The 17,425-nt window shown below is 38.1% G+C and overlaps 1 protein-coding gene and 1 non-coding gene across 2 annotated transcripts in view; both read left to right on the top strand.

The window, feature by feature from the left end:
• The window catches only part of HINT3 (histidine triad nucleotide binding protein 3), a 33,938-nt gene extending 26,604 nt beyond the window's left edge, over positions 1-7,334 (top strand). The window contains exon 5 of the mRNA XM_077162823.1: positions 6,241-7,334. Coding sequence (XP_077018938.1) covers positions 6,241-6,273 — 33 coding nt within the window. The 3' untranslated portion in view covers positions 6,274-7,334. The remainder of the gene's footprint in view (positions 1-6,240) is intronic.
• Positions 1,984-2,090, top strand: LOC143685350 (U6 spliceosomal RNA). The gene has a single exon (XR_013176595.1). It is a non-coding gene; the product is annotated as a U6 spliceosomal RNA (small nuclear RNA).
• Positions 7,335-17,425: the final 10,091 nt, after the last annotated feature.

Consider the following 17,425-nt stretch of genomic DNA (forward strand, 5'->3'; position numbering starts at 1 on the left):
AAATCTTATGCCCATTTTTAATTGAGTTTATCTTTTTGTTGTTGAGTTATAGCAGTCTTTATATATTCTGAATATTAAACCCTTATCAGCTATATGGCTTCCAAATATTTTCTTCCATTTGGTAGGTTGTCTTTTCACTTTCTTGATAATGTCCTTTGAAAAGTTTTAAATGTTGATGAAGTCTCATTTATCTGTTTTTCTCTTTTGTTGTTTGTGTTTTGGTTATAAAGTCTAAGAAATCATTGTCTAACACAGTGTGCTGAAGATGCTTTCCTTCTAGGATTTTTATAGTTCTGGTTCTTATATTTCGGTCTTTGATCCATTTTGAATTTATTTTTGTCATAAAAATAAAGAAGAGATAGTAGTCTACCTTCATTCTTTTGCATGTGGATATCCAGTTTTCCCAACACCATTTTTTTGAGGAGACTGTTCTATTCCCATTGAGTGGACTTGGTACCCTTGTCAGCAATCAGTTGGCCACAGGATGTGAGGGTTTATTTCTGATATCAATTCTGTTTCTTTGGTCTGTATGTCTTGTTCCAGTACCACAGGATTTTGATTACATAGCTTTGTGATATGTTTTAAAATCTAACTTTTTCTTTTTCAAGGTAGTTTTGGCTATTTGGGGCTCCTTAACCTTCCATATGAATTTAATGATTGGCTTTTCCATTTCTGTAAAAAAAAAAAAAAAAAAAGGCTGTTGGAATTTTGATCAAGATTGCATTGAATCTGTAAATTGTATTGGGTAAAATCAACATCTTAATATTTAGCCTTCAAATTCATGCACGTGGAATGTCCTTCCATTTATTTAGGTCTCCTTTGATTTTTTTTAGCAAGGTTTTGTACTTTTCTATGTATGTTTTTTTTACATCCTTCGGTTAAATTTATTCCTAGATATTTGATACTTTGAGTTGCTATTATAAATGGAATATTTTTCTTAATTTCCTTTTCAAATTGTTCATTACTAGTGTATAAAAAAACACTGATTCTTGTGTGTTGATCTTGTACCCCACCACATTGCTAAATTATTTTTGTTAGCTCTAGTAACTTTATTGTGGAATTTTTGGGATTTTGTATGTATGGGATCATGCCATTTGAAAATAAAGTTTATTTCTTCCTTTCCAGTTTGGATGTCATTTATTTCTTTTGCTGTTCTAATTTCTCTGGCTAGAATTTCCATTAACAGTGAGCATCCTTCTCTTGTTCCTGACCTCAGTAGGAAGGCTTTCAGTCTTTAACCTTTGAGTATAATATTAGCTTTGGATTTTTCATATATGCCCTTTATCATGTTGAGAAAGTTTCCTTTTATGCCATGTTTTCTGAATACTTTTGTCAAGAAGGGGTGCTAGATTTTGTCAAATGCTTTTTCTGTGTCAATTGAGATGATAATGTGTTTTTTATTCTTTTGTTCTGTTAATGTGGTATATTACATTAATTGATTTTCTTATGTTAAACCATTCTTGCATTCCTGGGATAAATCCCACTTAATCGTTGTTTTAGTTTGCTAATGCTGCTGGAATGCAATATTCTGGAAATGGAACAGCTTTTTATGAAGGGGATTTAAGTTGCAAGTTTACGGTTCGAAGCACTTAAAGATGCCAAACTAAGGCATCCAGAGAAAGATATCTTGATTCTGGAGAAAAGCTAATGTCTGTCACATGGGAACGCATGTAACTGGCTCCTGCTGATCCTTGCTCCCAGTTCCACTGAGTCCAGTTTCTAATTCCAGTGGCTTCCTCTCTAAGCATCTGTGAACCTTCACTTAGCTTCTCCGTCATAAAATACTGGTTTTGGGTTGCTTAGCATCTCATGAGAAGGCACATGGTGACATCTGCTGGGCTCTGCATCTCTAAACATCTGTGTCTAGGTGTCTGCTCTCTCTGTTGGCACTCCAGGCATCTCCAGATGTCTGCGTCTGAGTCAACTCTGAGTCTTTCCTTCTCCATGAGCTCTTTTAAAGACTCCATTAAACGAATTAAGACTGTGCTTGCTCTGGCAGCACATATACTAAAATTGGAACGATATGGAGAAGATTAGCATGGCCCCTGTGCAAGGATGACAAGGAAGTTCGTGAAGCATTCCATAGTAAAAAAACAAACTAATTAAGACCCATCTTGAATGGACAGACTCACATCTTCATTTAATCAAAGGGCCACACCCACAATTGGATGTGTCTGTATCCATGGAAGCAATCAAATCAAAAGGTTACACCCACAACTGGATGTGTCGCATCTCCATGGAAACAATCCAGTCAGAGTTTGCACCCTACACAATAGGTCTGCCCCCACAAGATTGGATAAGGAAAAAGAACATGACTTTTCTGGGGTACATAATATCTTCCAACCAGCACAATCATGGTATATAGTTCTTTTAATGTGGTGTTGGACTGGGTTCACTAGTATTTTGTTGAGGATTTTTAGAATCTATATATTAAGGGATGTTTGTTTGTAATTTTCTTTTATTATCTTTATCTGGCTTTGGTGTTAGGGTAATGCTGGCCTTATAGATGATTTAAGAGGTGTTCCCTCTTCAGTTTTTTTAAATGGCTTGAGCAGGATTGCTGTTATCTCTTTTACATTTGGTAAAATTTAGCAGTGAAGCCCTCTGGTCTTGGAGTTTTCTTTTTTGGGAGGTTTTTGATTACTAATTTATTTTCTTATTAGAGGTCTGTCGAGGTCTTCAATTTCTTCTAGAGTCAGTGTAGGAAGTTTGTGTGCTTCTAGGAATTTATCCATCTAGGCTATCTAATTTGTTGGCATACAGCTGTTCATAGTATCCTCTTTTTTTTTTTTATTAATTAAAAAAAATTAACAAAACATTTAGAAATCATTCCATTCTACATGTACAATCAGTAATTCTTAATATCATCACATAGTTGCATATTCATCATTTCTTAGTACATTTGCATCGATTCAGAAAAATAAACAAAAAGACAACAGAATAAGAATTAAAACGATAATAGAGAGAAAAAAAAACCTATACCTCACATGCAGCTTCATTCAGTGTTTTAACATAATTGCATTACAATTAGGTAGTATTGTGCTGTCCATTTCTGAGTTTTTATATCCAGTCCTGTTGCACAGTCTGTATCCCTTCAGCTCCAATTACCCCTACTCTTTTTTTTTTTTTTTTAATTAACGGAAAAAAATTAACCCAACATTTAGAATTCATACCATTCTACATATGCAATCAGTAATTCTTAACATCATCACATAGATGCATGATCATCGTTTCTTAATACATTTGCATCAGTTTAGAAGAACTAGCAACACAACCGAAAAAGATATAGAATGTTAATATAGAGAAAAAAATAAAAGTAATAATAGTAAAAACAAAACAAAACAAAACAAAAACCTATAGCTCAGATGCAGCTTCATTCAGTGTTTTAACATGATTACTTTACAATTAGGTATTATTGTGCTGTCCATTTTTGAGTTTTTGTATCTAGTCCTGTTGCACAGTCTGTATCCCTTCAGCTCATAGTATCCTCTTATAATCTTTTTGTAAAAATTATTTCTGTGGGATTGGTAGTAATATCAGTCCTTTCATTTCTGATTGAAGCATCTTTCTCTCATGTCTTTCTTTTGTCATTCTAACTAAAGATTTCTCAATTTTATTGATCCTGTCAAAGAACCAACATTTGATTTCATTGTTTTTTTTTCTGTTGTGCTTTTTATTTTCTCTTTCATTTATCACCTCTCTCCACTCTAATCTTCTTTGCTATTTCTTTCCTTGTGCTTACTTTGGGTTTAGTTTGCTCTTCTTTTTCTAGTTCTTTCAGGTGTGAGTTTAGGTCATTGATTTGAGATCTTCTTTTTTTTTTTTTTTTTTTAATTTTGTTATTTAAACATACCGGCATACAAACTCAAACGTTCTTACCATATGATCATCCCATTCTACATATATAATCACTAACTCACAATATCATCACATCTTTGTATATTCATCATCATGATCATTTCTTAGAACATTTGCATCAATTCAGGAAAAGAAATAAAAAGAAAACAGAAAAAAATTCATACATACCATACCCCTTACCTCTCCCTTTCATTGATCACTAGCATTTCAATCTACTAAATTTATTTTAACATTTGTTCCCTCCATTATTTGTTTATTTTTAATCCATATGTTTTACCCATCTGTTGATAAGGTATATAAAAGGAGCATCAGACACAAGGTTTTCACCATCACACAGTCAGATTGCAAAAGCTATATCATTATACAATCATGTTCAAGAAACATGGCTACTGGAACACAGCTCTATATTTTCAGGCAGTTCCTTCCAGCCTCTCCATTACATCTTGAATAACAAGGTGATATCTATTTAGTGCATAAGAATAACCTCCAGGATAACCTGTGGGCTCTGGAATCTCTCAGTCATTGGCACTTTATTTTGTCTCATTTTGCTCTTCCCCTTTTTGGTCGAGAAGGTTTTCTCAATCTCTTGATGCTGAGTCCCAGCTCATTCTAGGATTTCTGTCCCACGTTGCCAGGAAGGTCCACACCCCGGGGAGTCATGTCCCCCGTGGGGGAGGGGGGTGTCTTTTTTCTTATTCATGCTTAAAATACAGTGTTCTCATGTACCACCTTATTATTCTGTTAACCCCTTGCATTGGTTTGATTAATGTGTTACAATGTATGAAAGCACATTTTTATAATTGTATTATTAACTATAATTCATGGTTTAACTTAGGTAGGGGTCATTATGCTGTGCAGTTCCATGGATTTAAAAAATTTTTATTTTAGTAGCATATATATACAACCTAAAATTTCTTCTTTTAACCACATTCAAATATACAAGTGAGTGCTATTAATTAAATTAACAATATTGTGCTACCGTCACCACCATCCATTACCAAAACTTTTCCATTGTCCTAGATAGAAATTCTGTATATCTAAGCCTTAACTTCATACTTCCTATTCTTTTATTTTTTTTGGCGGGGGGAGGTGCATGGTCCAGGAGTTGAACCCAAGTCTCCTGCATGGAAAGTGGGCGTTCTACCCCTGAACCACCTGTGCACCCTCCTATTCTTCTTTTTAAATGTAAACATTTAGAGTTACACATTTCCCCCCAGCACTCCCTTTGGTGCCGCAATAAGTTTTAAGTTGTATATTCATTTTCATTTGCTTCAAGATAGTTCCTAATTTCCCTTGTGATTTCTTTTATGATCTATTCATTATTTAAAAGTCTATTGTTTAATTTCCACACATTTGTGAATTTTCCATTCCTTTCTCTCTTATTAATTTCTAGGTTCATTTTATTATGACTGGAAAAGAAACATGACATGATTTCAATGTTTTTAAATTTATTGAGTCTTGTTTTCTAACCTAACATATGGTCTGTCCTGGAGAATGACCCATCTGCACTAGATAAGAAATATTCTTATACTTATAAGTATATTAAGAATAAGTATATTTTGCTGCTGTTGGGTAAACTGTTCTATATATGTCTGTTAGGTCAGGTTGGTTTATAGTATCATTCAAGTCTCCTATTTCCTTATTGATCTTCTGACTGAAGTTCTATCCATTATTGAAAGTGGTATATTGAAGTCTCATACCATTAATGTAGAACCATCTGTTTTCCCCTTCAAATTTGTCAATATTTGCTTCATACAATCTGCTGATAGATGCATATATAATTATGATTGTTCTGTCTGTTGACCCTCATCATTATATAGTGCCCTTTTTTTTATCTCTTCTAACAGTTATCTTAGTCTATTTAAAATACATTTTTGCATGTTTTTAATTGTATTTCATTTCATGAAAGACTAAATTATGTTTTAGTTGGGGGAGAAAATGAACCAAATTAAAAATCTGCAAATGATTTATCATGCAAATCTTAACTCATATTTGAGACTTTGAAGAAATCAAAATAGAGATATTGAAGTTTACCCCAAAATCTTTTAAATAATGTTCCAGGTTGTATTAGATAATTGAAGAAAGCTCTCTGAAACAATGTAACTACAAGACTTTGGTTTACTTTTATAAACTTTAGTATTTTATGTACCCTTTCCTGTTAAAACTTTTAATAAATATGTAATGTTGGTAAAAAAATTTGCCTGTTTTACTTTACTATGTTTTATAAAACTATTGCATTTAGAGATATTTTGACAAGGTATTTTTAGGGACAGAATATACAGTACCTGACTCTTACACTGTGGCTTATTATAATAGGGTTGTCAGGAGAAATACAGGCTATGATATCTAGAATTTAAAAATGTGTTTTTTTTTCAATTACAGGCTGATTATTTGATTGATAAACTACGAACATGAAAATGTCAACATTAAGAAGACTTTCCTAATCATAGTCCAACATAAATTAATATTTTGATCCCTTTGAAGTCTACTTGCTATTTTAAGGTTTGTTGGGTTTTATAAGCAGCTATTGCTGAGTAGCCTGAGATCTTTTCTGAATGCATGTTTCTTGATCTATGATGTAGTTTAAATAAGTATCTGTCATTGACTTCTTTGTTTTAATGGTTAGTTATCTGAAGTGTAAGATACTATGGATAAAATTCCATAAAAAATTGTTAATCAATAAGGGCTCTGTATTTTAAAAATTCAAATATTTTCATTTCTCAATAGTTAGAGGAATGATTTATTTATATGTGTCCACTATGAAGAATAAACAAGTATAAAAAATACTTTATTAGAACCTTTATTACTTTGAAGGAGTAAAAAATTAACTATTTATTGACGGTTCTTTAGTTTTAAACACAATTATTCAAAATATGGAATACTCCAATATAAAACAATCTCTGATCTTGTTGATGGAAAGAGGTTTATCATTTTTCACTTAAATTTCAGATGTTTGTTTTTAACTCCTAAAACCTAGCATTTTTGTAATATACTGATCCTGAAATTTGGGAACAGTGAGTTTGTAATAACAGTCACTGGGGCTAACAACAGAAGTCACTGCAATGGAATTTACTGTAGGAACATAAATGGGGAAGACACATAAAGTGGTTATGTTAACATATTAAAACTGACAGAAACTATTGCTTCATGGCTTGATTTTTATGCCAAGGGGAAATTTAAAAGATTTCATCATGAAAAAGGCCTCATTTGAAAGAAGAGATAGACTTGGTTATTAAAATAAATTTTCATATCTACATTTTAATATTAAGGACATATCATTTCATGAGGTGTATTTCTTTAGTACTTGCCTGTTGGTGCTAAGCCATTTAAATACTTCTGTGTATCTCCAATAACTGTAGTGAATGTGAATGGAGAGTAAGTGCTGAGACCTAATCCTGCATTGTGTCAGTGTATAATGGGCCCATGTACATGAATATAAATGGACATAAGGATTAATATATTGATGTTGGAAATGAGCTGAAATTACTAGTTTTCTTTCTTTGGGTGTTTGTGATGTAAAATATAGTTTTAAGAAATGAAATAACTGCAGTGTTTGGCTGAAACATCTAAAGTCAATATTGTTTAGTTTGTTCATTCATTTATTTTTTCAGTAAACATTTGTTGAGTATTTAATGCATACTATGCCCTGTGATAGGATCAGGGAATAATAGAAATGAGAAGAGACAATCTGCTTCAACTGTTAATAAAGGGGTAATACAAAATCAGTGGTTAGAATTTAGGGTAGAATGTGTTGTAATGGTTATGTGTCCAAAGAAGAGATTGGAGGAGGAAACACCTCTGAAAGCATGTGGCAGTGAAGCTGAGTAGTAAAGACTTAATGTTAGGCAGGCAGATTGTGGAAGTTTAGTTGAGGGACCACATGTACTTTTCTTGAGTTTTGCTTTTATTATTATTTACTTTACAATTGAAATGAATGTCAGTTTCATTTTAATCATTGGCAGTGGGGGGAATTTGGAAGTTGGTATTATGGGCTGTCAAAGTTGGATTACAAGGTTTTCAGCATTGCTTTGTGAAGTAGCTCACCGAACACCTACTTGGATTAGCAGTTACAAGTTTCCATAAATCAGCTAAAATCTGACCAGCTATAGGAAAGGAGTTTTCAACATGTGAAAATTGAGTGCTTAACTATGTATGCTTGCAATGATATAACTGACAATAGTATGAAAATAGTATACAAATTATTTAAGGTGTTTTGAAATGCCTTATGGATCTCTTCAAAAATGTGTTTAGTCCATTAATTTAATTTATATAGTTAATATTCATATGTTTTTCTTCTTTGTGGAGAGTCTCTGCTTTTACATGTAAAGATAATCAAATTGCTACAATAAAAATTCACTTACCCTTTTCAGTAGTCTTAAGTATTTATTTGGTGACTCCTCCACTGTAACATAAGGTCAAAACAAAGCTAATTTATAATCTTTCTTTTAAAATGCCTAAGGCCATTGTATTAGGGTTCTCTAGAGAAACAGAATCAACAGGGAACACTCGCAAATATAAAATTTATAAAAGTGTCTCACGTGACCACAGGAACGCGGAGTCCAAAATCCGCAGGGCAGGTTGTGAAACCGACGATTCTGATGGAGGGTCTGGATGAACTCCACAGGAGAGGCTGCCGGCCGAAGCAGGAAGAGAGCCTGTCTCTTCTGAATCCTCCTTAAAAAGCTTCCAGTGATTAGGTTGAGCATCACTCATTGCAGAACATACTCTCCTTGGCTGATGGAATCAGCTGTGGATGCAGCTGACATGATCATGATTTAATTCTATGAAATGTCCTCATTACAACAGACAGGCCACACTTGCCCAACCAGACAAACAGGTACCACCACTTGGCCAAGTTGACACATGAACCTGACCATGACAGTCTACCCCTTGTCAACTTGGCAGCTATGTTGTGGGGCGCACTGAAAGAGAGACCACACAAATTAAAACTGCAAGCCAATTTGGAGTCTTTATTAGCCGGCCGGCAACTGCCTCAGAAACCTCCAAGAAAGAGGATTCAGAGAGCAGCCCCTAGAGCTTTTCAAGGTGTACTTATAAAAGCTAAAATCATGCTGTGGGTTTTTTTTTTTTGCAGTTGCTAGCAAGCAAGCGGTTCATAGAAGCGGATGAATGCCGTTAGCCGTTGCCAAAACCTATCCCATTCCCACAGTTTCTTAGCATTGGTAATTGTTTAACTCTCGGGGACATTCACCCCAATGGTGTGGGGACTCTCCCTGCTTGGGCCTGATTGATTGCTCCTGTTTGGGCCTGATTAATTGCTCCTGGCCCTCCACAGCTGTACTCATCACCCTAAACCATACCTAATTTCTAAATAAAAAACATTAAAATGCACATTTTTTCCCTTCACCTAACAATACCCAGCTGTCCTGCATGTAACTGGAAACACAGTAACTCTCTCCAGAATAGAGTGCAAGTCCTTGGGTAATATTCATTCTTAAACTTGATATCTTACAACTTAAATAGTATAACAGGAACAAAACAGCATCGTAGTCCTCGTTTCTGTAACTGATCACGTGGTTGTAGTTCGCATTTATCACTACCTTCTTCCACTACCCATTCCATGTTCCCTTTACCCTCAGCAAGCACTTCAGCTGCCTGTGGTTCTTTGCCTGGTGGCATGACCCAGCCCTTCATTCCTGAAGTTTCAGACCCATTGGTAGTCCTGCCTGGATTGGGTTGTTGCAGTTTTCCATTGATTTTAATCCCAGGGCATGGTAGTACTAAAAGACGCCCTAGGGGATCTCCTATATTCCATGAAAACTCTTCTTTACCTCCATTGTATAGTTGCAGCCCTATTTCCCCCTGATAGTCAGGGTCAATCACCCCAGACAATAATGCAGTCCTTCTTGGCTTGTTGATCTAGTGGCATGAGTAGCCCAAACTGACTAGATGGCAGTCTTAGAGTCCAGTTCAGTGGAATCATTGTTGTTTCTCCTGGTGGAAGCACTCCCCCTTTTGGAACTAAAACTTGTAGACCAGCAGAGCTCAGGGTCGCCGGGGCAGAGGGCAAAAATTTTCCTAGTGGACCACTAGGGGTAATAGTGAATGGTGCCACTCCCATTTCTACCCCTTGGTTCCTGGACCCATGGATCCTGGCTGGCTATGGAAGAAACAGCACCATACAGTGGACGCTGATTCAGAGCATATGCAGCTTCCTGGAGAACATTACCCCAGCCTTTCAAGGTATGCCACCTAATTGGTGCAGTAATTGAGTTTTCAAAAGGCCATTCCACCATTCTGTCAATCCAGCTGCTTTTGGATGATGGGGAACATGGTAAGACCAGAGAATTATGGCCATGAGCATGTGCCCATTCCCGCACTTCATTTGCTGTGAAGTGTGTTCCTTGATCAGAAGCAATGCTATGTGGAATACCATGACGATGGATAAGGCATTCTGTAAGCACACAGATGGTAGTTTGGCAGAAGCATTTCAAGCAGGGAAAGCAAACCCATATCCAGGGTATGTGTCTATTCCAGTTAGAACAAACTGCTGCCCCTTCTATGAAGGGAGTGGTCCAATGTAATCAACCTGCCACCATGTAGCTGGCTGGTCACTTCGGGGAATGGTGCCATTTCGGGGGCTGAGTGTAGGTCTCTGCTTCTGGCAGATTGGTCACTCAGCAGTGGCTGTAGACAGGTCAGCCTTGGTGAGTGGAAGTCCATGTTGCTGAGCCCATGCATAACCTCCATCCCTACCACCATGACCACTTTGTTCATGAGCCCATTGGGCAATGGCAGGAGTTGCTGGGAAAGAGGCTAACTGGTAGCCACAGAACGGGTCATCTTATCCACCTGATTATTAAAACCTTCCTCTGCTGAAGTCACCCGCTGGTGCGCATTCACATGGGACACAGATATGTTCATGTTTTTAGCCCACTCAGAAAGGTCTATCCACATACTTCTTCCTCAGACCTCTTTGTCACCAATTTTCCAATTATGGTCTTTCCAAGTCCCTGACCATCCAGCCAAACCATTAGCAACAGCCCATGAGTCAGTATACAAACACTCCTCTGGCCAATTTTCCTTCTGAACAAAATGAACAACCAGGTGCATGCTCGAAGTTCTGCCCACTGGGAGGATGTCCCCTCACCACTGTCCTTCAAGGACACCCCAGAAAGGGGTGTCAACTTTTGGGTGGTACCTGCATATCATGCTGAAACATCTGTAAACCAGGCCTGAGTTTTCTCTTCCTCAGTCAATTCACTTGTAAGGAACTCCCCAAGAGGCCATAACTCTGGTCTGGGAAAGAGAAGATAATGTGGCAGGAGTGGAGACCATGGGCATTTGGGCCACTTCTTCATGTAACTTACTTGTGCCTTCAGGACCTGCTCTGGCCCTATCTTGTATATACCATTTCCATTTTACAATAGAGTGCTGCTGTGCACACCTAACTTTATGGCTTGGTGGGTCAGTCAGCACCCAGCTCATGATAGGCAACTCAGGTCTCATGGTGACTTGGTGGCCCATGGCTAAGCGTTCAGTCTCTACTAAGGCCAGTAGCAGGCCAAAAGCTGTTTCTCAAAAGCAGAGTAGTTATCTGCAGATGGTAAGGCTTTGCTCCAAAATCCTAAGGGTCTGCGTTGTGATTCTCCTAAAGGGGCCTGCCAAAGGCTCCAGACAGCATCTCTATTTGCCACTGACACTTCCAGCACCTTTGGATCTACTGGATCATATGGCCCAAGTGGCAGAGCAGTTTGTACAGCAGCCTGAACCTGTCGCAGAGCCTCCTCTTGTTTAGGTCCTCACTCAAAATTAGCAGCTTTTCTGGTCACTCAATAAATGGGTCGGAGTAGCACACCCAAATGAGGAATATGTTGTCGCCCAAATCCAAAGAGACCAACTAGGTGTTGTGCCTCTTTTTTGGACATAAGAGGGGCCAATGCAGCAACTTATCGTTCACCTTGGAAGAGATATCTCAACATGCCCCACACCATTGGACACCTGGAAATTTCACTGAGGTGGAAGGATCGGTATTTTTGTTGGATTTATCTCCCATTCTCTTACACGCAAATGCCTTACTACTAAGTCTAGAGTAGTTGCTACTTCTTGCTCACTAGGTCCAATCAACATGATATCATCAATATAATGGACCAGTGTGATGTCTTGTGGGAGGGAGAAACGATCAAGGTCCCAGCGGACATAGGGCTGGAGAGTTGATATACCCCTGAGAAAGCACAGCGAAAGTATATTGCTGACCTTACCAGCTGAAAGCAAACTGTTTCTGGTGGTCCTTACTAATAGCTATTGAGAAAAAAGCATTTGCCAAATCAACAGCTGCATACCAGGTACCAAGGGATGTATTGATTTGCTCAAACAATGATGCCACATCTGGAACAGCAGCTGCAATTGGAGTTACCACCTGGTTGAGTTTACGATAATCCACTGTCATCCTCCAAGACCCATTTGTTTTCTGCACAGGCCAAATAAGAGAGTTGAACAGGGTTGTGGTGGGAATCACCACCCCTGCATGCTTCAAGTTCTTAAGAGTGGCAGTAATCTCTGCAATCCCTCCAGGAACCCGGTATTGCTTCTGATTTACTATTTTGCTAGGTAGGGGCAGTTATAGTGGCTTCCACTTGGCCTTTCCCACTATAATAGTCCTCACTGCACGAGTTAGAGAGCCAATGTGGGGATTCTGCCGGTTGCTCAGTATGTCTATTCCAATCATACATTCTGGAACTGGGGAAATAACTACAGAATGGGTCTGCGGGCCCACTGGACCCACTGTGAGACAGACCTCAACTAAAATTCCATTGATCATCTCGCCTCCATAAGCCCCGACTCTGACTGGTGGACCAGAGTGATGTTTTGGGTCCTCTGGAATTAATGTCACTTCTGAACCAGTGTCTAATAATCCCTGAAATATCTGATCATTTCCTTTTCCCCAATGCACAGTTACCCGGTAAAAGGCCGTCGGTCTCCTTGGGGAAGGCTTGGAGGAAGATTAACAGTATAAATTTGTGGCAGTGTAACAGGGTTCTCTCCCAAAGGGATTTGGCCTCCCCTTCATTCAAGCGGCTCTGGGTCTGTAAACTGTCTCAAGTCTGGAAATTGATTAAGGGGCCGTGACTCTGTGTTTTTGTAATTCAAGTTAGACTTCTGTTCACTTGCCCTAGAACTCTTTTGTTTATACAGCTCGAAGAAGAATTTAATAGACTGCCCTTCTATTGTATTTCTAGGTACCCTGTAATTTACTAGCCAATGCCACAAATCTCTGCAAGTCATATAACCTTGACACCTGCTTTGAGTTTGCTGTCTATTATAAAAGCTACGTCTACCCTGTCTTTGGCAATTAAGTGCTGCCACCTGGCTTCTGCCAACTCGGGATCCAGTCATCCCCATTGTGTTTAAGGATTCCAGCTCAGTGACAGCAGTTCCTACAGTAATATCTGAACTACCGAGAAGCACAACCACAGAGCTCTTTAGGGATGATGGTGCTAGTCTCACAAATTTATTTCTCACTGTTCTGGTAAAAGGTGCATCCTCCAGACATTCCTGGGGTGTAAGAGCAGGCTTTGCATGATAAATCCACTCTAACATTCCAATCTCTCTAAGCCTCTGGATCCCCTCATCTACATTATACCAGGGCAGTTCTGCCATTTCAACCTCAGGTAATGTCGGCCACCTTTTGATCCATGTTTCAACCAACCATCCAAACAAACTGTTAATACCTTTTCTAACCCCTCGAGCTATAACATTGAATGCAGAATCTCTGCTTAGGGGGCCCATATCAATAAATTCAGCCTGATCCAGCTTTATATTACTTACAGCCATTTATTTACACATGTTGTGATGTTATTTGTTTGTAATTGTAGACTATAGAATTATTAACAGTGAACTATTTCAAACTTTAATTATTTAGCCAGAAGAAAGCCAAATAAAAATGAGAAAATACTGCATCAAACTTTGCGTCTCTGGACTCCATTTTTTTAAATATATATATTTTAATATTTTTATTATGGACCTTAACAAACATACATTCTTGACACACAAACATTCTACACATGGTGCACAATCAATGGCTCACAATATCATCACATAGTTATGTACTCATCACCATGATTTTTGAACATTTGCATCTCTCCAGCAAAAGAAATAAAAAATAAATAGTTCATACATACTGTTCTAGTTTGTTAGCTGCCAGAGTGCAATATACTATAGGAGCCAAGGGTTAGAATAAAATCTGCAGAAATTGTTGGAAGCAGCTGGCCTCAGGATGGGGGCAGTAAGCCGTGGAGATTGTTATGTAGAGCAGTCTGGGAGGAAGAGAATGTTTACCCCAATGGTTATGTTAAGTATGAAGAACACTGTAAGATAAGAACTTTGCTCCCTCAGGAAATGCCTGCATATCTATTGACATCCTGTGGTATATAACCAGGATCTCGTTGAGAATAAAGTTGTCTGATGTCTGATGTCTGATGTCTGATGTAGAGTTAAGCTTCAGACCCCCTGAACCCATTTATGTCTGTCTGTCTTTTCTTCCTTTCTCTCTTTCTCATCATTCCTTAATATCCTTCGAGCCCTGTTTCAACAGGAAGCAACAATATACCAGAAATGGAATGGCTTTAAAAAGGGGGAATTTAATAAGTTGCTAGTTTACAGTTCTAAAGCTGAGAAAATGTCCCAATTAAAAAAGTCTATAGCAATGTCCAATTTAAGGCATCCAGGGAAAGATAACCTTGGTTCAAGAAGGCTGATGACGCTCAGTGTTTCTCTCTCAAGAGAAAAGGCACATGGAGAACACAGGGTTTTTCTCTCATCTGGAAAGGTACATAGTGAACCTTTCTCTCCTGGCTTCCTGATTCTTGAAGCTTCCCAGGAGGCGTTTTCCTTCTTCATCTCCAAAGGTTGCCGGCTGGTGGACATTTTGCTTCTTGTGGCTAAGCCATGCTTCTCTGCTTTCTCTGAATCTCCAGCTTTCTCTGAAATGTTTCCTCTTTTATAGGAGTCCAGTAAAATAATCAAGACTCACCTGGGATGGGTGGGGACATGACTCCACTTAATCCAGTTTAACACCCACTCTTAAGTGAGCCACACCTCCAAGGAGATAATCTAATCAAGCTTCCAACATAAAGTGCTAAATAGGGTTTAAGAGAAATGGTTACTTCCACAAATTGGATTAGGATTAAGGCATGACTTTTCTAGGGTACATACATCCTTTCAAAGTGGTATGCATACCATACCCCTTACCCCTCCCTCTCATTGACCTCTAGTATTTCAATATACTCAATTTATTTTAACCTTTGCTGGCCCTATTGTTTGATTATTTTTTTATCCATATTTTTTGCTCATCTTGGATTGCCTTGAAAAAGGCATGAGGAACTCTGGGGTAATGGTAATGCTCTATGTCTTGGTAGGAATTGGGTTATGCAAGTCTATGTCTTTGTCAAAACCAAATGGGGCAGGCCACAGTGGCTCAGCAGGCAGAGTTCTTGCCTGCCATGCTGGAGACCTGGGTTCGATTTCTGGTGCCTGCCTATGCAAAAAAAAAAAAAAAGCAAATAAACACTTATGATACATGCTGTTCTAGTCTGCTAGGCTGCCAAAATGCAGTATTCCAGAAATGGGCTGGCTTTTAATAATCGGAATCTATTCGTTTACAAGCTTAATGATCTAAGGCTGTGAAAATGTCCAAATCAAGGCACCAACAAGGTGATACCTTCTTCCTGAAGACAAGCTGCTGGTGATCCGGGGCTCTTCTGTCAGATGGCAAGGAACATGGCAGCGTCTGCTGGTCTCTTTCCTTTCTTTCTGGGCTTTGCCTGCTTTAAGCTTCTGGCTTCCGGGGCTCTCTCTCAGCTTCTGTGTCTTTTTCACTGAGCTTCTGTGGCTTTTCTCTGAATTTCACCCTTTTATAAAGGACTCCATTATAAGAGGATTAAGGTGTACGCTGAATGAAGTGGGTGACATCTTACGTTACAATCTGCTCACCAAAAGACCCTCCTTACAGCGGGTCCACACCCACAGGAATGGATAAACTTAAGAACACACTTTTCTGGGGGTCCATAAAGCCTCCAAACCATAACACATGCTTTTCATGCATGTACATTTTACCTATTTTAAAAGAAATTAACACTATTAACAAATATTGAAAGCTAGTTAATGCTGTGCATGCTGGAGTATTTAGGGACAAAATACTGGTATCTGCAGTGTGATAAAGAAGTATAATAATGTTAATGGTAGGTTTACAAATGTTTACTGTAAGAATCTTTGAATGCTTCTGTATGTTTGAAGATTTTCATAATAAAATGTGGGGTGGGGAACTTCAGTCTATCAGAAAGACTTGAAAGAAACATGTCAGATATTAACAAGTGGTTGCTTTGTAAATAATTTTAGTGTGATCTTTTTTCCTCTGATTAAAAAATTTCCCACACTTTCTTTTAGTAACATGCATTATTTTTATAATGAAAAATAAAAACTAAAAAATTGAAAAAGAAAAAAATGGTAGTGGTAGCATTTAAAAAGTGTCACAGGGTGGTTCCAGGCAAGTTGATGGTATGCAGGAGATTTTTCTATTCATGAAATGACTTAGTGGTTCTTGATGTGACATCCCCACTTAATGTATTCAATAAACAGAACATGTATGCCTTGAGCGTCCTATCAGGACCACTGTTCCAAAACACGTTGCCCTCAGATAGACAAAAAAGTTTTGGTACCAGAGTGCCACTTCTAAGGGACCTGAAACAAAAATCATTTTGTTCTTTTCAGTGCCCAGTATTTGCTTTTTCCGACACCTATTTCTCTTGCCTGGAATATTGCTAGAATCTTTTGACTGGCCTCTGTGTCTCCTGGTGCTTAAAGCCACTCCATCAGAGTTCGTTCTAAATCACTCACACGAATTTGCAATTTTCTTGCTTATGAAAACTCCACCTTTTGCCCTCAAGACTACTCATCAGCCTTTTCAGCTTTATCTTTTGCACTTGTTCCTGATTTGCTATTCTTACTACACCCATTAAACTTAGCACATCTTTGAAGTTCTGATCATCCTTAAAGTCCAGGTTCGAAAGTTACCTCCTTTGTGAAGTCTTCCCTGAAACCTCCTATTCCCAACACAGCAATATTACATGTTTGTTCTGTTCTGGCCCGTGATAATATGTTTATTTTTTAACATGAACCTTATACAATCTAGCCAAGATATGATGGGTTATCTTGCTACTAGATTTTGACATCTTTTAGAGCTGGGGAATTCATTTTAAAATTCATCATTGTATCCCTATTGCCTTAGCCCAGGGACTGATTATTACTGGTCAGTAAACGTTGTGTTTTAATCTAAGTGCTTTAAAATGTTATCATAACAGACCATGGTCTGATTGAACACCACGGAGACACTAATTTCAGTCAGTTTTCAATCCAAAAGTCAAAGAGTAAAATTTGGCCTTCTTTCTTTCTTGGCAGCACTGTTTTCAAACGTCACCTGATGGGCTTGTTTAAAACAGATCACTGGGCTCCACCCTCAGTTTCTGATTCAGCAGGTTTGGGTTGGGACAAGAGTTTGTATTTCTAAATGGTTCCCAGGTTATGCTGATGCTGCTGGTCTTGGGACCAT

Source organism: Tamandua tetradactyla, chromosome 5 (assembly GCF_023851605.1).
Source record: "Tamandua tetradactyla isolate mTamTet1 chromosome 5, mTamTet1.pri, whole genome shotgun sequence".
Taxonomy (NCBI): domain Eukaryota; kingdom Metazoa; phylum Chordata; class Mammalia; order Pilosa; family Myrmecophagidae; genus Tamandua; species Tamandua tetradactyla.